The 25,432-nt window shown below is 40.2% G+C and overlaps 2 protein-coding genes across 2 annotated transcripts; one reads left to right on the top strand and one right to left on the bottom strand.

Annotated features, from left to right (window-relative positions):
- Positions 1–2,303: 2,303 nt before the first annotated feature.
- acsl5 (acyl-CoA synthetase long chain family member 5) lies at positions 2,304–12,759 on the bottom strand. Its single transcript, XM_079577699.1, has 23 exons — positions 12,665–12,759; positions 12,525–12,595; positions 10,018–10,098; positions 9,148–9,307; positions 7,916–8,027; positions 7,647–7,711; positions 7,470–7,571; positions 7,283–7,382; positions 6,825–7,003; positions 6,716–6,748; positions 6,546–6,597; positions 6,398–6,471; positions 6,251–6,328; positions 5,692–5,826; positions 5,449–5,583; positions 5,271–5,366; positions 4,176–4,248; positions 4,008–4,096; positions 3,673–3,789; positions 3,451–3,594; positions 3,271–3,372; positions 3,127–3,198; positions 2,304–2,442 (listed from the first exon to the last, which is right to left on the bottom strand). Exons 4-23 carry the CDS (start codon positions 9,301–9,303, stop codon positions 2,305–2,307), a joined length of 2,052 nt encoding a protein of 683 aa, XP_079433825.1. The 5' UTR covers positions 9,304–9,307; positions 10,018–10,098; positions 12,525–12,595; positions 12,665–12,759; the 3' UTR covers position 2,304.
- gucy2g (guanylate cyclase 2g) lies at positions 12,536–24,784 on the top strand (the record flags this gene model as incomplete). The annotated part of the gene is made up of 22 exons (XM_079576773.1): positions 12,536–12,874; positions 13,612–13,960; positions 14,825–14,934; positions 15,067–15,249; positions 15,332–15,476; positions 16,989–17,124; positions 17,360–17,463; positions 17,559–17,725; positions 17,792–17,938; positions 18,050–18,133; positions 18,982–19,086; positions 19,160–19,228; positions 19,319–19,487; positions 19,660–19,815; positions 21,389–21,566; positions 22,697–22,837; positions 22,910–23,102; positions 23,307–23,481; positions 23,548–23,646; positions 23,747–23,838; positions 24,497–24,604; positions 24,689–24,784. 22 exons carry the CDS (start codon positions 12,536–12,538, stop codon positions 24,782–24,784), a joined length of 3,345 nt encoding a protein of 1,114 aa, XP_079432899.1.
- Between the last annotated feature and the right edge of the window lie 648 nt (positions 24,785–25,432).

Here is a 25,432-nt window from a genome sequence, read left to right on the forward strand (position 1 = left end):
AAAAAAAATGTAATGACCTTTTTGTTCTTCTGTCCACTATGCACACAGGTGGAGTCACAATATTTGCTTTTGCTGCAATAAACCTCCACTCCGCGCAGCTATTACAACAGGATATTTCCCTATGACAATATGTGGTCAACCATTAGCCAAGAGATGGGAGGAGACGGGCTGGAGGACGAGTGCTGGAAGAAACTATAGGCTGGAAGAAAGCAAAACCCTGCACATTGAAACATAAACATGACTCTGTAGAAAAGTGAGGCTTGACAAGTTGATTAGGACTGGTTACCTTGAGAGAAGATAATGTATGCATCGTCAATATATAACCCAAGATTTCTCTTATATACTATAGCCCAAGGTTTCTGAAAAGTGTTAAAAATGCAGATTTTACTAATGTAATCACACAGCACATTTCTGAACATTTATGTATAGATTCTTCCAATCTTTAAAGGAACAGGCCACCATTTTTTCATACTGAGATATGTTCTTGCCTGAGCTTAGACGAGTTGATGCGTACCAGTCTGGTCTTTGTGCATGCCCTCAGTCACGCAAAACAACCAAAGATGTTGTTAGCATTTGGCCTCTCCCAATGTATTCCAATAGCTCCAAACGGGGGTGAAGTTTGAAGCGACCACGCTCTTCCACGGGCACAAAGACCAGACAGGTACGCATCAACTCGTCTAAGCTCAGGTAAGAACACATCTCAGTATGGAAAAACGGTCCTTTAAAGGTTAGTAACCCATTTATGTACGACATAGAGCAGTGGATCTCGAACGTCTCACACAAAATGACACCTCATTTGGTGTTTGACCTCCCAAGTGCCACTAGACCTAGATAAATATCAAATCAGGACTACACCGGATCCAAAATAGACCTAAAACTGGACTAAAATATCAAATTATAAAACTGTTTTTGAATGCATAACTAACTCGTACATTAAATGAGCCTCTTATTGAAATAAAGTTTAAAATTGCAGGTGATCCTGGGAGTATCTGCCTGTAACACAATGATGTCACCAGTCCAGTCCGGGCAAATGTATGAACAGGATGATTATTGCTGCATTGGGAGTTTTATTTCCTTTATGCCAAAATCTCCCCCAGTATCCATTATGAGTACATGTGGATTAGGTAGCCTTTAACAAATGACTGTCACTGCAGCATTACATTGATTTATAAGTCATGGTTAGCTTGCAAAGTTAGCAAACAGCTACAGGTAGATCAGTCACTTCTGATAACTGTCACGAGCGCATGCAAAAGGTTATGTGCAAACTCAGCTGTCCCTCCACTCCAATGCACAGCCGTACAGTGGGAGAAAAAGCGTGACAGTATTAACCATTCATGTATGGACAAAAATCTAATAAAAGTACAGCAATTTAAGAGACAAACCATGTACAGTTATCAAGCGTGACAAAAATACTTCGTTACTTTCTAGCGCCGAGTTGCCTAAACAGGAATTTAGTCTCTCAAAACTATGCGCCATGCCCGTGGGCTCAATTGTAATGACTTCTCGTACGACACGCCATTGCTATACGTCTCAAGATACCGCAGCCGTGTCGTTTACCGAAAGATAACAGAGCTTAAAGTCCGCTTACCTGCTCTTCGTGGTCACCTGTGGCGGAAGAAGCCATGTTGGTGGAGTGTGCAGCTGCTCCCGTTCACAGGTACAGAGTTGTGGAGCGAGGGACCAAACTTTACGCACGGAGGAGAGCCGACGTTCAAAGTCACGCGCCGCTGGCATTGGTTTGTTAGTCCCAAAGCGGATTGATTGTAAGATTTTTGGCTGAGAGAAAAAAAAAGCAGCAGAAAAAAGGGACTCACGGTGCGCCGAGCCGCAGGGAAACTCCAGGTGAAAGTAAAGTGAAGTATCCCGCTGCTGCTCCGGGACAGAGCGGGTGAAACCAAAGATCCCGGCGCAAGAGGGCAGTGTTCCCACGGGAAAAAACATACCCCCAGTTCAAAGCCAAGAGCCTCGATTATTAAAACACGGATGCATAGAGGAGACTTAAATGTAGTGCATACTCCAAATCTGAGAGAAGATTGTAAAGGATTTTGTTTTATGATCCTAGTATAGAGCCAAGCATGTCGCCATAATGAATGAAAAGTTGAGGAAACCACTGGCCGATTTAACAATGTAATTACAAATATGAGTTACCTTCATTGAAAAAAGTCAAGGTGTTATGTTCTGCAATCAATAGGAACTTTCACCTTTTCACATAAAGAAACCTACATGCCTGATAATGAGTAATAATGACAACGGGTAATACACAATTCATGTTTTATTATGAAACATATTATAACAGGAGTGGAGTTATTGCATGCTGGAGTACAGCTGATCGATCTGAGGCTGGAACAGTGCTTTGAGCTCGGCCCGTTTGGCCTTCAGCGTCGGGGTCAGGAGTCCGTTCTCAATCGTGAACATCTCCGGGTGAAGGTGCAAGTCTTTCACCTGCAGATAACAGATACACAAGAGATAAGCGCGACCGGGGAGATTCACAGCAAGGTTAAGTCACGGTAATGTTGATGTATTTAACATTTTACAGATGTACTTTTGAATGTAAAGCACATTCATTGGTTGAGAAAGGTTATTGCAATGCTGGAGGCGAAACAATTACAATGTCTTGATTAATGCAATAATATTAGTACAATACTAAACTAAACCGTATCAACTCAACTAAAAAGTAAGTAAAAATGAGTAAATTGCACATTGAAAGAAGGCTGTGCCTGCAAATAAATAGTTGTCACTAAATGGATACTGCGTCACCTAAAATTACAATAATAATTTCAAGAAACTCTAGGCTAGCATTGTGCTGCCCTAATTTATAGTTGCTATTTTTTTCCCCGTTTACACTGTTATGTTCTCATTGTCATTGTTCATGTGGGGTATGAATATGATCCCATTAATTTAGGATGTAAATTTCCCCCCCAAAAAAGACACACACAAAAAAAAAAACATTTAAATAATACATTTAAATACATTTAAATAAAAAATAATAAAATAAAAAATAAATAAATAAATTAAAATAAATTAAAAATAAAATAAAATAAAACAATAATAATAAAAAAACAAAAACAAATAATGAATAAAAAAAAAAAGTACAATTAAAAAAATAATAATAAAACATGAACTGACCTGCTCAAATGACTTGAGTCCAGCTTCTTTTCCTAGTTTTGTCATATCTGAAATAATGGCCTTCTTGATTTCCTGCAAAGGAAAAAAACAAAATCAATAATCATAGTACTGTGAGCCGTTGAGCTGTGAGTGTTTTGGCATTACCTTGTTTTTACACAGATTCTCTAAACTGCCTTCAATTCCCAGATCTTTGGCAAAACCAGGCAAAACCTCTGCATCTGGGACCACGATGGCGACCAGGCAGGACTAAGGCAGAATCATAGTTGCGTTTTAGTAAAAACTTTCGTCGTGTGTCACTTTCATATTGGCGTAATGCGGCGCTACCTGAAGACTGTCTCCGTGCACAAACACCTGAGCGACTGGTCCACTGCGCACGTACACGTTTTCAATCTTCTCCGGTGCAATGTACTCTCCTTGAGCGAGCTTGAATATGTTCTTTTTGCGGTCGATGATTTTCAAAACTCCGCTCTAGATTAAGAAAATGAGGTTATTATGCGAAACTGAGACATGATGACAAAAAAGCAGATCTGATTCTTTCATTCCCACCGGTAGCCACTTCCCAACGTCTCCAGTGTGCAGCCAACCGTCTTCATCCAGCGCCTCTGCCGTCTTCTCCGGGTCCTTCAAGTATCCCGTAAACACATTTCTGCCCTTGATGCAAACCTGGTGCACAAACAAACATCTTTTTAATGTGTCCCAAGAGCTACAAAGTGATTAAATTGGTTTAATGAGTAAGTGTACAAAATGATTTAAAGTATGACAGTAAATACTACAATTACTACAGCTACTGGTTCACCATCACTCCCGTCTCAGCCACAATACCTACAAAGTACACATTTGAGATTTGAGAATATTGAAGTATCAAGACATAAATCACTTACTTCTCCTTCACCATTGGAGGCAAAATAATTCATCTCCTCAACATCCACCAGCTTAATAAAGTTACAGGGCAGAGGCATCCCCACATGTCCTGGATAGAGTTATTAGCTTAATTATATTGCATCACATGCTCTTTGTTTTACTGGTAGTTTAATGTGAGGGCTACACACCTGCAGTGACGTCCCCTGGCACGGTGAAGGTGCAGGCCGCGGCGCACTCCGTTTGACCGTAACCCTCAAAGATCTGCGGGTAAAAATCAGTGTAACTTTACTATCAAAACATGGTGCAACATAACTTAGGCAATAATGCAAGGAGGCGGATCATTTGAAAGAAACCTGCAGGGGAAAGTATCAATCTTTTTAACTCCCCATGTAAAACATACAAGACTGGGCAATGTCAATTACACTTGCATGTGGTGAAAAAGCATGTAACTGTTGGAGTATAACATTAAATCGCTATTTACCATACCGGGTCAAGCTGTAAAGTCGTACAATCTCTGTCATAGCCTTGACTGTGGTGCTCAAGCGCCTACTCGCCTGCGTATCAGTATGACACTCGAGAGGGAATTTATCCTTCTGTGGGAGCATAGACAGACTTGAATGGTAGGACTAGCGCAATGTCTCGAGTTCATGTCTCCAGGTCCCGCACTGATGGTAAATAAACTTCCAGACTGCTGCCTATTCTTCATCTATCGTCTCAAACACCATTGTTAATTCTCTAACAGTAACTTGTTCAGCCTCACATCTCAACCACAATCTTGTCTTATACTAGAGAACCATATTTTCCGGACTATAAGTTGCTCTGGAGTCACACAAGCCAAAATGCATAAAGACGAAGAAAAAAAGTTGCTCCGGAGTACAAGTCGCACCAGCCACCCTGGTGCACCGTTGACCAGCCTCACTGCAGCAGGTTGTTCACCCTCTAGCTGTAGCCATCGAGCTTTTTTTGTTTTCTTCATTGCAGTAAGAGTAACCTCCACTTATCCCCAGTTTCTCACTCACTCCACACTTTCTTTCTGCTGCTCGATTACTGTTTTCAGCTGCATATTTCACTACTGGAGTATGATTTTGTTTTCTTTGATTTGTGTTCAGACTGAATAGCAGATACTGGTTCACTGGTTCACGTCTATCTGGCTGTCAGTGTGAAAATAACGTGTGAAATTATATATTATATATATATAAATCGCACATGAGTATAAGTTGCACCACCCAGCCAAAGTATGAAAAAAGTGCGACTTAAAATCCGGAAAATACGGTAAGTGTTACCTGGCAGCCCAGTGCAGCCCTGAGGAAGTTGAGGACCGTGGGAGAGATCGGAGCTGCTCCTGTGATCATCATCCGCACTCGACCACCAAAAGACTCCTAAACATTGAAGCATACGTCAAAACAATTTTGCGTTCGTCACCCCTTTTGTAATTTGTACTTAGTATAGATTAATCTTTACCTGAACTTTATTGAAAATGAGCTTGTCCCAAATGCTGTTTTTCCTGACGATGCCATCCTTCACTTCAGCGTACTTCATCTCCACAGCAAAGTTCAGCAGCCATTTCTTAAAAGGACTCTTTGCGCCACTTTGAACCTGTTCAAAGAAAATCATTGAGATTATAGCAGTATTTGTGTGTGTTTTAAGAGAGGTCGTCAAATAATCACAATCTCAAGTTTACAGATGTGTTCAGGCATCACTCACTTTGTCATAGACCCTGTTGAGGAGCCGTGGAACCACTGGGAAAACTGTGGGCTGTAGTGTCTTCATGTCATCGGGTAAAAGTCTGATGTCGCCCTGGAAGAACCCCACCCTCGCTCCAATTCCATATGTTACCACCTGGGAACAAATTACAAAATGCTCTCTCCAATTCTGGGCCAAACTAAATTCTTTTGCAACATTTTGAGCCATGTGAAGTTAAAATGGTTTAACTGCAATGACAACTTTTGAGAAAGTGGTTTTATGAAGGGGCTAAGGTTATTTACTAAGTATTTATTTTCTTTAAATGCAATACAAAAAGCAAGCGGCTCAAAAAAGACTAATCAGAAGGCGGCTCTGCTGAAACGTTATCTCAAACATAGCTATGCAATACTGCTATTTGTGTTCATGAAGAGGCTAAGCACAGACTACATACCATTGAACACACAGTATAATCAAAACTACTCAGCAATTTCAAAGTAATGAAGTTTATTATGAATTACAGTACATGGTATTGGTAAATATAAGTAGTGTAAAGGTTATGCTGTATAAAAAGGTCACATACCTGCACAACTCTTTCAAACATATGTGCCAGAGGCAGGAAGGAGATGGTGACATCTTTAGGGGTCAGAACCACTGTTGACTGGAAATAAAATAATCATCTTATACCACAAGCAATACCACAAGAGGAAGCAAAGAACATTGTTAATACCTCAAATGTCTTAAAGGCTCCAGCTGCATCCGACACCACGTTTTCATGGGTCAGCATCGCTCCCTTTGGATTTCCTACGACGTTTCAAAAAGCAAATGAAAACCGATCATTTGGACGCTGTTTTCACCTTTTTGATATTTCACTCTACCTGTTGTGCCACTGGTGAAACACACAATACTGAGATCCTCTGGCTTTGGCGGCTGTTGAAGAAGAGCAGCGTTTATGTGACTCAACAAAAAAAAAAAAAATTTAGATATCAATAGTATTATTTTCTAACTTCAGAGCATCCTGCATATTAATGAATAGGAAAAAACTCACTATGGGCTTTTGAAGATTGTCTTTACCCAGAGTCTAAAAGAAAAAAGAAAAATAATCAAAGTTTGACATTATATTAAGATCTCAGGCTTTCACTAAATCGCTACATTACCTCGACGTCCTGCATAGAAACGACCTCCACTCCGCACTTGCTCCCGCGCTCCACCAGCTCCGCGTCGAAACTGTCCATGACCACAACGGTTTTAAGGACTGGGGTCTGGCCTTTCTCCATGTTCTGCAGCAACGTTTGAGCTTTGCTTTGGCTGTCACACAGGACCGTGGAAATCTCAGCTGAAACATTAGGAAAAATGCATTACGGTAATATACAGGGGAGGGGGTAAAACCAACTCAGGACTGACAACTCAACTAATCTTTTCTATAAGTGCATTATGACGAAGAGAAACCACATGCAAATTGTATTCATTCTGACAAAATAAGAAAAAAGGACCATACACATCAAACACTTGGGGCTGGTGCATGTGAAAAGCATAATAAAGCATAATAAAATTAAGCCAACTAATAATCGGTGTCTATTTTATTACAATAAAAAAGAAAAGCGTGTGCTCAAACCTCGGTCGATGATAAAAACAAGCGCTTCAGGTCCCAGTGTGTCGTAGAGCGGGACAACCACCATAGAGTAAGCATAGCAGGCCATTTCACCAATGATCCACTGCAGACGAGAGAGAGGGGTTAATTTTGAACCACTACCTTTCATACAATACATTTATAATGCAGCCTCATCTCAGACTGTTCTTACCTCTGGTCGGTTTTGAGCAAAGATCCCGATGAAAGTGTTTGTTCCGGGCTTTAGGCCTTTGTGAAGGAGCCCAGACCCCAGATGTTCTGCCCTGTCAGACACCTAAACACAAACATATAAATTACTACAAACTAATGGGTATTAATTTGAATATTATGTTACATTTGGGAGCTATACCTGCTGATACTTCAACCACTGATAGGGCCGTCCAGGTTTTCTGTAGCCCAAACAAGGTCCATTGCCTACAACAACAACAACAATATGTCACAGGGGATCATCAGCAAAGTATTTCCATTTTAATGAGCTAAGAGGCAAATGAACCAAAGAAGTGTGAAGTGTATGTAAAGGATAGCAAATAGACACCGTTTCTCACTGCAAAATTATGATTATTCAATTCAGAAACTTTCAACTATAGACCAGCCATCACGGGCAAAACCACTACTCACCAGAGACTCTCAAACCCCTTTGAAAAACCTCATATATGGTCTTTGCGTCGTCGTAGAAAAAGGACAGCAGGTTGTTGTTATCATCCACCATTGTGCTCTTACGGGCTCCATCCTAAAAGACATCAACACAGTGGCAATTTGAGGATAGAAAACAAGGGTACATTACTGTGTGTAATGTGGAGAGGTGCGCAGTACAGCAGAAAATGAATGACAGATACCACACATACATCTAGAATAAAAACAGTTTAGTGACAATTGTGTGACACGTCAGAATGTATTAACTTTTCTTTGAGCTGAAGATATAGTTATCGGAGATTATTTTATCGCAGGTTATTGCTTGTGATTGTCGTAAGAGAGACAGGACAACAGTAAAATACAAATACAGATACTATCAGACTATTGCACTGCAACAAGTAATTTACTAGATTAGTTTAGATGTCTCAATTTGAGCATAATAATCAAAATTTGTGTTGTTTTGACTTAAGATGTAGTTGGTCATTTGACCTAGATTATTTCACTTGTTCTGAGATGTTTGACTTGTTTCAATACATTTCACCTTTATTTCAAGCAAGTGTCTCTGCCAATCGGGTAAGAAAAATTGTCTTGTCCCATTAGCAGTTTTACTTTCTTATTTCAAGCGAGATTTACCATCGCACCAGTCTGAAATGTCCTCAAACTAGCAAAATAATCTTGGTCAGATCAGGAAAAAGCTCTAAATGAGTGAAAACCCCTCAAAACAAGATATATTTCCTCAGTTCAAGTCATTTAAGCCAATGCTTGATATTTGCTTTTTGTAGAGTGGGCTTCTGAAAACAATTTAGTCCCATGAGTCACAGAAAGAACAAAAGGCTTGTTTAGAGTCATTTAAATTAATATGTTAAACAATTATTTACTTTAAAATGATTTTTTTCACAGAGAATTCAATAAACCAATCCTCCTCCTCCAAATCCACAAATCTCTTCTAGGGTTCTCCTCTAGGCCTCCATGGAAGCTCTAATCTCAACATTTTAATATCTCTCACAATCTCTCCTCTGTTCAAGTCCAAACCATCTTCACTGGACAACTTCATCTCATTCTATTCATCGTCGACATCCTCAAAGCTAGACTCAGCCTTTGTCAGGTAATTTCCCTCCTGCCCCTTTGCGCACGGCTTCTTCCCGTTACCAAGGATCACAATCTCATCTGCAAACATTAAACACGGTCTCTTTGCGGCGTATACTTTTCTGGGTTACCTTGATGCCGACGGTCTGACACTGGAGGTCCACTGGGGGGCGCAGAGGGCTGGGTCTGGAGTTGAGGTAATACAGAGTAGCAGCTGCCACAGCGAACAGCGAGATGATGGCTGAAGTCGGCAGAGGCGAGAACAGGAACTGGAACAGGCACTCCATGGTGCTGCCAAGGACAGAATGTCAAAATCACATTTAAAGCCCCATTTAAATGCAAGGTCAGAGGGATAATGTTCAGCAACTTGAGGAAAACAGTCTGTTTAGAGGAGGAAGCTTCAAAATCTAAAACACATTCATCTCAGAGCTTGTGTGTGCCATATTCTTTTGGACCACTAGGAGGCAGTCAGCACATGATCTGCCTTTTAATTTGCAAGGACATTTCTAGACCAAGCCAAATTATAAACCCACGGCCAGATTTACATTGATATTATGTTTTAATGTGTTTTTTTTAATTATTCCATTCAAAAGTTAAATAAATATTACATCACATCAGGATTTCAGACTTAATTTAGTGCATACAGTATAGTATGGACATGTTTTTGAACAGTAGAAATAAAATATTTGCATCTTATATTGCTTTGACAGAAAAAGTTGATTTTCAATTTAGAGAAACCAAACTGTACCACGTTCATATAAGAATGTAAGTGAAGACCCTGGACTAAGAGCCAACATAGTGTGCATTAGAGGACGTGGGAATTAAACAATAGATCACATCAGCAGCAACCAAAAAATGTAATCTATGTTGTTGTTAATTTATAATCTTTAAAAGTCTGAATTAGTCCTTGTAATATATTTTACTAAATGACTTACAGCATTAAATATTCCGTTTACATGAAACACTTGTACAGTGTGGCATTAGGAAGAGTCCCCTCTTACCTGTTGTTGACCCACGACCGTCTAGGCCGGTCCTGCTGGTGCACTGCTGCAGTGACACTGAAGGAGAGATCCTCCTCAGCTCTGAACAAGAAACCCATAAAAACATCTGAGACAAACCTTTGCACCTTGGCCTCAGTCTACTCCACAACAACAGATAAAACAAGTGCAGATTTCACTGCTGTCACAATGTCTTCCATTAACATATTTGTTATATATATTTCAAACGGTATAGATTTGTTGATTACACATGCAAAGTTAATAAACAAAGGACATTTTATTCCACATAATTATTTGCATGTGTCAAGATGCAACCATACAGGTGTCACACCAGTTGAAAGGTTAAAAGGTCACAATTTATCTCGTCAAGATCAGGCTCAAAGTGCAACTAAAAGTCGCCCAAGCCTGTACTTAAGCAGTGTATTGTGCAAACAAGTGAAAATAAGATAGATAGTGAAAAACCTCTTGTACAAATTCTTCTATCTTAAATAAACACATTTCCAGACTTTCACTTGCACAACACAGCTTTAGAACTCAATAAACACAACTTATAGAAGAAAGTTGTAGGAATTAGGAATGATCAGTGAAATAAACCATTTTAGAGCGAAACATAATACACACAGTATCTCATCATTGACACAAACTTGATTCATCAGTGGATTAGCCGGATAGTCTGTAATCTAATCCTTGGTGGGGTTTAAAGAAACCGTGTCAGAGAAAATTTAATTTTGCACAGGTTGCAGTGTAGTTTAGGAAGTCATGATCACCCGGCCTTCACCTTCTGATGGATAGTAGATAGTAGACCATGGCCCATATGTTATGATTGCACAGTGGCAATTATGTAAGGAAGGAAGTGATGTTAGCAGGAAACCGATAAGGAAATTAAAAAATAAACACAGAAAATGTGAGCAAAATTAAAACATAATAATACAATTGGTGATATATCTAACCCATCACACAATGAATTTAGTGAATTTTCTGAATCCCCATTGTCTTCCTTTATTATCCACTGTGGAGGCCTTTTATTTTTTATTTTTTTAATCAACCTGTAATGATGAGATGTTCATTTTGCCTGTTGGTCTCGTGTTTACCTGATGGAGGAAGTAACAGGGGCGCAGGAGGAGTAAACCCCAGCGGAGCAAACCCAGCTGAAACGTGCCACGGACCTGAAGTGCCATCCACGTGCGGTCACTCATTAGCACAACCGCGCGCAGGTGTGAGCGTGACACGGCCCGACCTGCCCCTGCCGCCCTCTGCCGCTCTCTGCCGCCTCTGCACGGCTTTTTCACGGCCCTGATCAAGCACAATCCGCATCCTGGAGGAATACGAGACACTTTTCACCTTCACCGTAAACCACACGTTTATAATAGTCCGCAGTTTACATCACTGACCTGATGCTAATTGTATTGTTTGCATTACGCATAAGAGGTGAAGAGGTGGGGCCGATGAAAGTAGCGAGTGGCCTATTGAACTTTTGACACGTTTTATGGTTAGGAAAGATAAGGTTGATTTCCGTTATGTAATTTGGTGGAGATAGCCATATGTATTTTTTTTATCTTTATTTTTATCTAAAACAATAAAAACTTTCTGAATTGACCTGTAGCACACTTAAGACACTTTGCTTTGTTGATAAAAAAAAAAAAAAAAAGTTTTACCAGCAAGGGCGCCATCTAGTGAAACAATTCTTAGTAGTTACATGTAAAAGACAAAGTGTCGCATTTATTGCAGTATTCAGACGTTTTACATTTTTGATTTCTATTTAAGCCATAGTGTAGGCAATTCATTCATTCATTCATTCATTCATTCATTCATTCATTCATTCATTAAGGAGACACAGGAAACACTTTCTACATGTGTATGGGTCTTGGGCAGTGCTGGGCGAGTTACTTAGAAACTGCTATATATTCTGTGTAAGTAGTTACAGCTTTAAAAATGTAACATATTTGTATTACACATTACTGTTTCAAAAATGTAGCTGAGTTACAGTACTTTGAGTCACTTTTGGCAAAATATAAACTGAAAATAATCTTTTCTTTCTCATTCCCCCATTCTTTCTGTTTTGTTTTGACGTTAATTATACATATACTTATGCATCAGTGTCCATTATTTGGGGGGAGTTTGGCTTTTTTTCCTTCATACATTTAAATGCACTTATAACTCGAGTTACTTGAATTGTAATGACTAATATATTCCGGTATTTTGTTTAAGTAATATGTTATACTCCTTAGTTAATGAAAAAAGTAATACATTTTTGTAATCGTAACTCGTTACTTTTGTAATACGTTACCCCCAACACTGGTCTTTGGTGAATTACTTTTTTTTAATCATTATTACACATTACAGGTACATGAACCATTGCATTAACACCTACACTACCCACACACCTGTACTCCTCCCTCTCCATTCTCTCCCCTCTTTTCCCATGGGGGGTTTGCCTGTGGGTATTTAAACCTGGTTTCCTGGGTGAACATTTAAGCCCCTCATTTGCACACCTGAAGGATTAGCATTACCTGTGACCGCGATGACCCTCGCCCAGCTCGTCTTCATCACGTTTGTCGCAACCACCGCTGCCTCCGCCGGCCTTAACGGCACAAACGACTCCAATAACAAAATCCTTATTGGTTTTCAGGCCCCTTGGAACATGTCTTACCCGTTCAGCGCACTAAGGCTCGGGGCGGCCATCCAGATCGCAGTGGAGAAGGTCAACAAGAATCCGTCCATGTTGGGGAACTACACGCTGGATTTCGTCTTCACGGATACAGACTGCAACCCTAAGGCGTCCCTGGGAGGGTTCATTCATCAGGTGTGGAGGGAGAACGTGTCTGCGCTGTTCGGACCAGCCTGTCCTGAAGAGGCAGAGGTTTGTCTCTTTAAAATGTTTGATGAATAGCAGAGACATGGATTTGTTCAACTTTAAAAAAAAATTTCAAAAGGTCAATTTAGTGTGTCTAACATAGTTGGAAAAGCGCTATATAAGTTGAGACCATTTACCAAAAAAATTAAAGCCACCATGTGACATTTCAATAAAAAAAAAAATAGAATGAAACACAGACATCTTTTTTTATTGCAGTTATTTGTTACAAAATGAACAAACTATGAGCGGCTCACATCTCCTAGATCTGACTTGTAACTTTACTGGGGGCGGGACGTCTCCAGCTCGTCACCATGGAGATGTTAACCAAAGGGAGCCAAATGAGATTTTAATAGGTGAAGTCCTCATCCAAAACCATTCTTTGATTACCCACTGCAAAAATATTTTTTCTGCATCTCGCTGGTCATTAGGAGCATGTTTTGTATTGCTTGGCAACAGTGTAGCCCAATCTTAAATGTTGCGCAGTGTGCCTTTAAGTTATATTTACTTTCACTTGTAAATATAACTTAATGTTATTCTGGCACAATAAATAACATAAAAAGGCTATCCCTTTACTCAAATTCTTTCAGAAAAGTTGAGACCTATTTGTTTGAATCTCTGGAAGCCACTGTGTCACAGACAATATATAGACAATACAGTGTTTTCCTTTATAAAGCATCATCATTTTAACCCCTTAAACATGCTGTATATGTTCATATCAAAGACCTTGTGTTTTTTCTTCACAGGTGACTGGTCTCATTGCGTCAACATGGAACATCCCCATGTTCGGCTTCGTGGGCCAGTCCTCCAAAATGGACAACAGTATTATCTACGACTCTTATGTGAAAATCGTGCCTCCCCTGAAGAGGAGCGCAGAGGTGCTGGTGAAGACGCTGGAGTTTTTCGGGTGGAGGCACGTGGCGATGATCGGAGGAGGCCTGGACTCAAACACGTGGGACAAAGTGGACGCGCTGTGGAAGACCGTGGAGGAGCCGCTCAGACAGAAGTTCAAACTGACCGGAACTGCCAAGTTCGACACCAGCAACCCTCAGCTCCTCTACAATAATGTCAAGTTTATAGCAACAGTGGCACGAGGTGAATCCTATCTGTGAAATGCACTATTTAATGTACTATTTTTTTAATAGTTTTTGATAGGCAGACCAGTAATCAATGCTTTATCTACAGATTCCGTGTGCAGAATTACTGTATTAATTGACATATATATATCATAACATGATCCAGCTGCAAAACGTCTTTTTTATTATAAGTAGGAGTTAATTATTTTTTTTGGGTTAACTCTTTCATGATCATGTTGTTGATGGTGGATCCCAAAGCAACGGTCGAGAATCATTATAACTGTATCATTTATATGTGATACAGTTATAATGATATATATAACTCTATATATCATTATAACTGTATCAGTTATAATGATAACTGATACAGTTAGAATATTCTATAATATTCAAACCAAAATTAGAATATAATTTTTCTAAGGATTATATACTATTATATACACAATCCGATACGCATTAAGATACTCAGGGGCCGATCCGATATGTATTGCGATAGAAAACGTAATTATGACTTGTAATATGTTTACCTAGCGTTGTCGTGTGTCCAAAGTTTATAAGCCCAATGCCATTTCACATTTACTGAAGTGTTTAGATCAGAAAGTGCATTAACACAAAATGTAACGGTAAAACAAAGGAGCAGCACAAAGTATTGCGATCCAAATCCGATCCGATATTTTGTCCCAGACCTATTGATTCTATTTCTATACTAACTGATGCTCAAATATAAATCACATTACCCGCTAACTCTTTTCTTTTATGTGTCTGCAAAGATGCTTGTACTGTTGCAACTGTACTTTACATAATATCTAAAACATCCAAACAGAAAATAATGTTTTTCTTCCAACAGTATATTATAAAGATATAACATTTTGCTATTTTGAAGTTATTGTGGTGATAACAAACAGTGAGGACTCTATGGCTCTCCTGATGGAGGCTGAGCGCCAGGGCCTAATGAACGGGGACTATGTTTTCTTCTTGGTCCAACATTTTGAGGTCAGTGGCAAAGTGGTGAGTAATTCTCTAAAAAAAAACACAAATATCACTGAAAGCCCTAATCCTCGACTAATGTTTAGATAATGATTACAAATTACAAAGCGTCTCACTTGTGCTGCTGTCCCTGAGCAGGACAACATGTGGAAATATGCGCTGAACAACCGCGTCAACCAGGCGGCCATAAGAGCGTTTGATATGGCTTTTGTGATCGGTCAGAAATCCTACGAGGGGTACGAGTATTACGACTTCTTTGAGCAAGTTTACGAGAAGCTGAAAAGGCCCCCGTTCAAAAGTAACCTCACGTCAGAGAGAGAGGTAAGCACGCAATGAAATATAATGGTGTAGATTGTTGACTATAGAAAGCTACATGAATGCAAGTCAACGTTTTTTTCTCCAGGTTAGTCCCTACGCCGCTTACCTCCATGATGCTGTGCTTCTGTATACGATGGGAATAAAAGAAGTCCTCAAAGATGGCAAAGATCCTCATGACGGACAGGAGCTTCTTTTGAGACTGAAAAACAAGCACAACATTAGATTTTACGGTAAATTATTTTATTATTACAATGCATTAATTTCATGGATTGTAGCTGTGTAATGGGTAATGGAGACTGGCATTAGAAACAATGTATGCCAAAAGTAATTCAGAATAAGCTTGGACTTCCAGTTTCTAGTTTAGGGGTAAAGGACATATGTTACTTGCCTCTAGTGAGTGGCAGAGGTGGTCTGTAACAAAGTAAATTTACTTACGGTACTTGAGGTGTTGTGAATCTGTTCTTTACTTGAGTAGTATTATTGCTGAGAACTTATTACTTTTACTCCATTACATTTGAAACACTGTCTACTCTGCTACAGTTCTAGTAAGGCTTAAAGGTTTTGTCATGGACACTCTATGAAGTGTGGCGCTGTGCATATACACTGTCAAAGTAACAGACTCACAACCAAGAAGAAGGTTTGTCCTCACCATGTTGCCATACAGGAGGGGAATTCGGGCACAATTCAGTTATTTTTCATACCACTTTTTAAACTGTATTTTTATACGGAGTTTAAAAATGTTAAAATGAAGTATTTTCATCCCCCTACATGTTCCAGCCATGTCCTAATGTGTAGAATGAGCTCAGACCTGTTCACCACAACTGCCTCTAAAATCACGAACTGTCACTCAAAAAGATGTTAATTCGGGTCCGAAGTGCCGTCATGCACGAGCTTAATATAGAAGGTGCAGTTACACATATGACCAGAAATGGCAGTAGTGAGTATAAAATGGCAAACTTGCATCTAGCCCCTTTAAGTACTTTCCAAAGAAAACACTTCTATGCATTTATTTGAGTAAAACATTGACTGAGCAACTTGTATTGGGAGTTATATGTGACAAGTACCTACGTTGTACTTTTTTCATAGTTTTTACTGAGGGTGCTACTTATACTCAGGTGCGACTTATATATTGAAAAATATATTTTCACACTGACAGCCACTAGAGGGCACACTAGGCTGTATCAGTATCTGCTTCTCCTGTACAGTTGCATAATGACAAATAAGACACTTACTTACTGCACCACTGAAAAAAACAAAAAAGGCAGGTCGTCGCCAAGGCTGGTGCGACTTATACTCCGGGGCGACTTATAGTCCAGAAGCTACGGTAGTATCTGTACTTTTACTCAAGTAATGAAGTACGTTGACCACCTCTGGCTCGGTCCAGTACTTTGTCACTTGGTAGATACTTTTATACAATTGTAGATTAGATGCTCTTATATTTTTTTGTTTAGGGCATTGCCAAAGAACATCCAGATAACCCTTGCATGTAAACGCACTCATTTATTCAGGCCTATTTTACATGTTTTTAGTGGTAGGGGAAACCTGCATAGGCGTAGGGAGAACATGCAAACTCCACACAGAAAGCCCTGGTCCTTCCTGGTTAGATAAAGGTCAAATAAATAAGTCACTGTGGGTGTCACTTGTAATGACGTACTTTACTGACTCCTTGTGGCTGGAAGTGGAATCACTTCTTGCAGTGTGATGAAGATTATGATTTAAAAAATTAGCATTACCATTTTTAGGTGCTTCTGGTTTGGTCCATTTCGATGAATACGGCGAGAGAAACTTGGACTATTCCATTTACGACCTGCAACACATCGGAGATGCTACAAAGTTTGTGCCCATTCTCAATTTCGAAAGCCAAACCAAAACAGTAAGGTATGAATAAAACTGTCATTTCAATCTTTGCTTGTATTTTTGGTTAAAGATAAGGTCAAATGCACGCTTACTGATTTAACATGGCACTACCGACACAAAGGGTTGTCATATATTTAGGTTTAAAAGGTTTTAGCCATCTGATCTGGCAACCCAAAGCATGCAGGGTTTCTGATTGGACAATAGGCTGTGTGTGTGACTTGAACACTTGACTCACTTTAACCTGATATTTTCTCAGACCCACTGCAATGTTCCCTTCACTGATTTGGCCAAAGGGGAAACCGCCCTCGGACAACCCAGAATGTGGCTTCAACAATGAGCTGTGTGAATGGTTAACCAATGGCACGCCCTTCTTTCCTATTACAAACAACTATATTTATATATTTTGGAGTCCATTTGAGCGATAACATCTTATTTTTGCTGTGTTTTGGTCCCAGATATTGCTCTGCTGGCCTTGTTAGTGTCTTTCCCCTGTATTGGAGTGCTGGCCGTCCTGTGCGTCGGGGTCCTTGTTGTGCAAAAGCTCCGTCTCCAAAACAAACTGGACGACTCCTGTTGGTGGCTTATAAACTACAGTGACATCTTAATCGTCAGGGAGCCAAATGTATGAAAAACGCCACACATTAATGATACTTTTGGATATATTCATGAGTTTTTTTATGGCTTACAGACAAACCGAGTGTTATCTTTTAGCACCACAAACAGTCACAGCTACAGTGGCAGCGGAGGGTCCCAGTCCAACTTCTCCAATAACAGCTTCGGCCTGAGGGATAAAATGGGGAAAGAGAACGTCTTCGCCAGCTTAGGCGTTTACCAGGTGGGCCCACTGTATGATAAACCAGTAAAAAGGAAATACTGAGTTTCATTTGCATGTGGGTCGAGAAGTATGGAAGTATGCATAGATATTTAGTTGTAACACTGTTTGCAGGGAAACCAAGTGGCTATCAAATACCTGAAGGACCACATGGGGATAAACATTCAGAGGCCCTCCATTATCGCAGAGTTCAATGTGGTAATTTGTTGTTTTATGTTTAATGATTTCTCTTTCACGGTTTTTATATTTTATGTGAACTGAAATGGTGGCTTCATGCACACCAAAAATCATCTACAGGTTAGCATGGAGTAGCACGGAAACAAGCACATGAAATGTCTGTGTAAGCTCTCAGTCGTACAGGAGTTGTTCCAAGACGGAGATTCTAGAGTCATCATCTGTACTCTGCAGTTGAAGTGTTGGACATTTGCCTCTCATCCAAGAAGCTTTGTCGGTGACACTAAAGATCTCCGGCCAACATGCGCATTTTGATCAGGTGAGAGTACGGTCGTTAAACAACAAAGGGGAGGGACTGAGACCGGTTAAACCCTACCAGTGGTCTTCATGAAGTCCGCCTTTTGGCCGGAGATCTTTTGCATGACTGACGAAGCTTCAATGTAAAAGATAAGTCCGACACTTTAATTGCAGAGTACAGATGACGACTTAAGAGCCTCCTTCTAAAATAATGTGCCTTTCTTTACATGGAACACACTACAATAAAAAAGGCAAACTGAACCAAACTGAAAAGATGTAAAACATGATTTTGGAAATGTTTTTGGCCGATCCACAAAAGCGTTACTTTACAGATCCACTCATGAACTGACACATTATTCCTGGAGTTTAGAATAAGATTTCTGAAGTCACCTTACCTAACTCATTTATATTATTAGTTATCAATCTAAAAAGACTCAAATTTGACTTGTCCTAATTGTATCTCTCATGTTCAATGTGCACCAGTGTGGATTTAGTGAAACCTTTGATGATAAGACTAGCTTATTATTAAAGAAGTCATTGTTTATCTTTGTGCCTGGCCATCTGTCTGAACTCAGATGAAAGAAATGAGACATGAAAACTTGGTGCAGTTTTTCGGGGTGTGCATTGAGCCACCGAACGTCTGCTTAGTGATGCAGTACTGCAAGAAAGGAAGCCTCAAGGTGATTAACCCGATGTCTCTTGACTTTATTCGGACGACAGTTGATCTCTAAGCTGATCTCGCTTTACGTTTAGGATATCCTGGCTTCGGACGCAGAGCTCGACTGCATGTTCAAGATCTCCTTTGCATATGATGTCGTCAATGTAAGTCATCGAAAAGTCGCGCATGCATCAAACGCTCATCAAGTTTTGCCAGACCTCTGTATTAATTGGGTGTTTCTCTTCATGTGTGAGGGAATGGAGTTCATCCACAAAAGTTGCATGAAGTTTCACGGTAACCTGAAGCCAAGCACGTGTCTCGTGGACAGCAGGCTCCAGATTAAACTGTCTGGCTTTGGTCTTTGGGAATTTAAAAATGGCCCGAAGCAAAAGATTGCCTCAATGGAAAACCCCAATTATCAAGGTCAGCGTGTACAAGAGAGGATTACGTTGGCTCTTAATGCAGCGTGAACTAATGATTTATTTACATTAAGATTGCCGTGAGCTACACCAAAGAAATACATCTAATACGCTGTTGGTAATTCAAACCATATTCTCCCCTTAGTTACGGCTTTGTTTGGCTAATTCTGTTGTAGAGATGTACTGGACAGCGCCAGAGCTGCTAAGACAAGTTGGTCACCACTGCTGCGGGACGCCAAAGGGGGACGTCTACAGCTTCGCCATGATCATGTGGGAGCTCATGTACAGCTCCAAATCTGGCCCGTTCTGTGACATCAACTTAGAGCCAAAAGGTCGGTGCCATGACATTTAAGGATTAACTCAGACATTATGTAGAAATAATGTTTTGCTTTCAAACAGTGGGGAAAGCCACGGCATTAGGATAGACTGTACAAAAGGGCAAGAATCTGAATTGAATGAGAAAAACTGACTTGTGACGTCACCAACCAAACAACTCCATCTGATGCCGGGGTTTCCTATTGGTGATGTGGAAGGTTTAATCTATTTTGATGGCTATGGTTGTTTAAAATGACATTTGCTGTTGTAGAGGCACCAATACGTGCATGTGTATAGGGTTTAAAGTGGGAAGAAAAAGTAAGTAAGTAAATCTTTATCAAAATCATAAGAATGAGTAAACAGTGTCTGCTTAAACTAACACTACACACACATTCACATTTGGCAACAAAACACCATGATTCTCCCTGCGCCAGACTTCACAGTGGGGACAGGGTTTTGATGTTGGTTGCTGTTTTTCCTCCACACATGACACACAACGTCACGTGTGGAGGAAATATTGAATAATAAATATTACTATTAAATAGCTGGCTGACCCTTCTTTTGCAGCAGCAACTGCTTTCTAGATTAGACACTCACTCACTCATCAGGATGAATCTTGGACCATTGCGCTTTACAAAACTGCTTCTGTTCAGTGAGATTCAGGCGGTGTACTTACTTATTCCATGCTGTCCTGTGAATACAAATATGATAAAATGTAAATGTGTGGGTGGCCTTAGTTTAAGCACTGTTTACTCATTGTTATGATTTTAATAAAGATCAGACCACATTTAAGATCAGACCACTGTATATAGTCAAATTGAATGCTTTGTAATGTGCAAATACTATATTCTTAGCGTATTTAATTTCTTAACAATTACAAACATTCACTTAATGTGAATTAAGAATAGACACAATGCTCAACTTTTGAGCAAAATTCTGAACACAACCTAAGCCAAAACTGCAATTAAATGTGTTTTGGATCATATTTTTTGTGTTTCTGACTAACTTAAGCAGTAAAAATAGTTTAGCAATGTCATAATGCCAGTTGGAATCCAATTTAATGCTTTTTAATGACATTTAAGACCTTAATTTTGACGCAGTTCATTTAATGACACACACTCCCCTCACGGAAACCCTGGATTGTAATCCTCCACATTACCTTAAAAGCCCTGTGTGCTATTTTTTGCAAGAAAAAGCCGTTTAAGTTGTTTTCCAAGGTCATTAATAACTTTCCTAATGCATTTTTAACATCCAATTAAGCACATTTCACAACTTTCAGGGAACAGTTTGAGCTTAAATCACGCTACTCCATGATCGATAAAAATAGGCTACTCAAATAATTAGCAGCGCACTGGTAAGAGCTTTCAGAAAGTGGTCGTCTGTATTGGGTCATTTTGAATTGGAAAGACTTGGAAAACCTCTTTAAGAGCTTATTATTTCAAAGTATATACTATTTTGTCTGTACTCATGCGAGAATAAACCAACACAATGAAACATGAGCAGTGTTTTGACAGCGCCGAAAGCTTTTGGATAGAAATGACGCTGCAAATCAAGCGCACATGTCATCGTGTCCTGTAATGTTTCTGTCAGAGATTATTATGCAGCTGAGGACCCCGTTCCAAGGGGAGCCGCTTCGTCCAACTCTGTCCGCGGAGCTGTGCGAGGAAAACATCAACTCCCTGCTCCGAGCCTGCTGGAGCGAGAACCCGGACCACAGACCGCCATTCGGGTCCATTCGGAGGCAGCTGAGGGAGACCAGTCCTGACAGGTTTCAATTTGAGACTTACTAAATACGCTAACTCGAAAAGACACAAGGGGCGCGCTCAAGAAAGTGGCCGTTTGCGATGTTTCTTCTCGAATGGGGTGTTGCGAGCCAAAAAGGATTGGAGATGAATTGTTTAGTCAAATCTGTGAGGAAGTGTTTTTTTTTGTATTATTATTATTAGGCCATTATGTTACATAAACTGCAAAAGTTGAAATTCATATTTTCATTTGGTGATGACGTGTGTGTCCTGAAGCTACACTTCGCTGCAAAGTGTAAACAAGAAACCAAACCAAACGTATCACGATTTCAGGTTTTTTGATTCTTTTTCTGTTTGCTTTGGGACATAACTTTCAGCACAAGAAATGATTAATGGTCATAGTTTGATTCACATGATTTTGGAATAACTTTCTTATTATTCAGTAACTTAATCTCCCCAGCTTTCAGCGAATTTGGTCTCAACTCGGGACAGCAACAGACTTCTTCTTCCTCTTCCTCCTCTTCCTGACCCCCTCTTCTTCTTCTTCTTCTTGTTCTTCTTCCTCTTCTCCCTCTTCCTCCTTTTTCTCTTCTCCCTCTTCCTCCTCTTCTTCCTTGCTCTTCCCCCTCTTCCTTCTCTTTCTCTTCTCCCTCTTCCACCTCTTCTTGCTCTTCCCCCTCTTTCTTTACTCCCTCTTCCTCCTCTTTCTCTTCTCCCTCTTTTTCCTCCTCTTCCTCTTCTCCCTCTTCCTCCTTTTTCTCTTCTCCTTCTTTCTCTTCTTCCTTTTCTCCCTCTTCCTCCTCTTTCTCTTTTCCCTCTTCCTCCTTCTTCCTCCTCTTTCTCTTTATCCTCTTCTCCTCTTCTTCTGCCTATTCCTCTTCTTCCTCTTTCTCTTCATCCTCTTCTCCCTCTTCCTCCTCTTCTTCCTCATCCTCCTCTTTCTCTTCTCCCTCTTAATCCTCTTCTACCTCTTCCTCCTCTTTCTCTTCATCCTCTTCTCCTTTTCATCTTCCTATTCCTTTTCTTCCTCTTCCTCCTCTTTCTCTTCCTCCTCTTCTCCCTCTTCCTCTTCTTCCTCCTATTCCTCTTCCTCCTCCTCCTCCTTTGCTTTGTGCTTTGATTGCGCTTTTATTCCCATGATTTTTGTTCACTACAGTCACGCAAACATACTGGACAACATGGTGGACAAATTAGAGAAATACGCGAATCATCTGGAGGAGGTGGTGGAAGACCGGACCAATCAGCTGACGGCAGAGAAGGCCCGGGCAGACAGGCTCCTCTCCAGTATGTTACCAAGGTATTTTCTCTCACGGTATGCTTTTGTAAAGATAACAATAAACACTGGAAAGTTAATGATCTCTCTCCACAGGTATATTGCGGATCAGCTGATGGCAGGGAGGTCAGTGGAGCCGCGCAGTTACGAGGTGGTCACCATTTTCTTCTCGGACATTGTCGGGTTCACCTCCATGTGCTCCGTGAGCTCAGCGATGGAAGTGGTGACATTTCTCAATGACCTCTACAGCCTGTTCGACGACATTATCAAGATGTACGACGTCTATAAGGTACATGTGTTTTCGCCTCAGTGCTTAAGTCAGTAGGGTCGATGTCTGGTTTTGAAGAAAGAATCCAGACAAAGAATGTGACAATGTACAAAAATACATACAGCAAGAGCCATTCTGATCTCGAGCTCAAGAATTCCTTCAAATACTACATTACTGCACATTACTATATCAAACATTTGTACGGTAAATGTATGTTTTTTGCAGGTGGAGACGATAGGTGACGCATACATGGTGGCGAGTGGTCTGCCCATCAGCAACGGCCACAAACACGCTATCGAGATCTGCACTATGGCTCTGCATTTTATGAGCGGGATCAAAGGCTTCAGAATCCGTCACATGCAGAATGAGAGTCTGGCCATTCGCGTCGGGGTGCATTCAGGTAAGACAAAAAACGACTGTCATGTAATTCTTGATAATTTATGGATATTTGTCGTGAAATGGGCAGGTCCGGTGGTTGCAGGAGTGGTAGGAACAACGATGCCTCGCTACTGTCTGTTTGGTGACACGGTCAACATGGCGTCCAGGATGGAAAGTAACAGCTTACGTGAGTGACGACTGCAAGGATTTATTTATGTGTATCAGTCTTTATAATATATTACTTCAACGATAGAAAACATTTCAATTTCAAATCCTATTTTTATCAGCTCTAAAGATCCACATAACACAGTGCACTGCAGACATCCTTCTACAAACTGGATCCTTTGAGATGGAAGAAAGAGGAGAGATAGAAATGAAGGTAAATCTATAACCTAGAACATCTGTATTTTTTTTTACAAAGTTAAAAGGAAGTGGGGCTAGGCTAGGGACAACAATTTCAAACAGAAAAAAGTCCATGATGCCACTAAAAATAGCTAATAGCTGTGTGAAAACTGTAGGTGCTCTTTCAGCCGCACATGAGAAGCCGCTCTTTGAGAAAAATCCTTTCTGGGCCCAGGGGGGTATTCTGCTGCAGGTACCACAGAGCGGCCTCTGAGTGAACAGGAGCATGGTCTGAAGGAGCGGTACCCTATCCTGTTGATATAATACACTCATGATTGAATCTGGCAACTCTGATGTGCCGCCTGAGGGAATAATCAGGTTGAAAATCCAAACAAAAAATATACCTCTTGAACAACTTTTAAATGAAAGGTTTTTGTAATTGAAAAAATGTTTTGTCCTATATATACTGTAAATGCAGCCTGTTATGCACTAGGCATCAAAGTATAAAGCCAATCACAAACCAGCCAGCTAGTTGTTTACAGTAGAGTGACAGTATGCTCCCTGAAATGTGCTTTTAAACTCATCTCTGTGAAGAATATAGAAATGCACTGAGTAGGAATGGTTCAGACCTCAAAGAACAATTTAAAATGTACACGCTCAATCAGGTTTAACATGTTTGATTTTGTGCCGGACAGGGTAAAGGGAGTCATAAAACGTACTGGTTACTGAGCAAACAGGGGTTTAATCCTCCTCCTATTGTGCACAACTCTCCTCCTGCGAGCTGCCTCAAAGCAACTACAGAGGTACCACAAACTTATCATTCATCATTGTTTGTTATTGTCATGCCATCTTTACAATGCATTGACTACATTATAACTTTGCTGTAGAACCCAGGACCGGCTCGAGCTGCAGAAAAAGGGACACAGAAATCTCTGATCAGGCCTCAGATGACCGAGACCCAGATGCCGTCAGTGAATATTTAAAACGACTTGAAGGTATTTTTGGACTTTCTGTGTCACTGCCTTCTAATATTTATATTACGGGGCTTCACGCCAGGTCAAACTCATAGCATGCATAAGACCACTGAAAACGTGATTAGTGATTAGTGGTATAACACTTTAATCCTCGAGATAGAGTTTGACATATGAACATATATCTCTTTACCAATCACTGACAAAACATACTGAATATTTTGTCATAGAAAGGTTTAATAGTAACAAAGATATTCATATTCATTATACACTTTATTATTCATGATTTATAATAGTTTGATTTGAACCGGTTGAGAGTAGTTTTTAGAACAAAGACGGGTAGTACCAATTATACGCCTCCCACTGGTCTTTTTTTAATCTGCCATCAGCCAGACTACGATCATTAGTGTTGCTGACGAAGCTCCTTGGACTAGAGGTGAAAACGTCCAACGCTTAAACTACAGAGGACAGATGATGGCTCAAGAACCTTCGTCTATGATGGAACCCCCTGTACGACGGAGAGCTTCACAAACGTTTATAATTAGATTTAAAGTTTTCTCAAAGCACCATTTAGCAGATCTTTATTATTGGAAATGACATGTCTTATAAATATTGGTATTTTAATGTCTTGCAGATTTGAATGAATATGAATGTATGTGT

Source organism: Gobius niger (genome assembly GCF_951799975.1).
Source record: "Gobius niger genome assembly, chromosome: 19".
In the NCBI taxonomy this organism is placed as follows: Eukaryota; Metazoa; Chordata; class Actinopteri; order Gobiiformes; family Gobiidae; genus Gobius; species Gobius niger.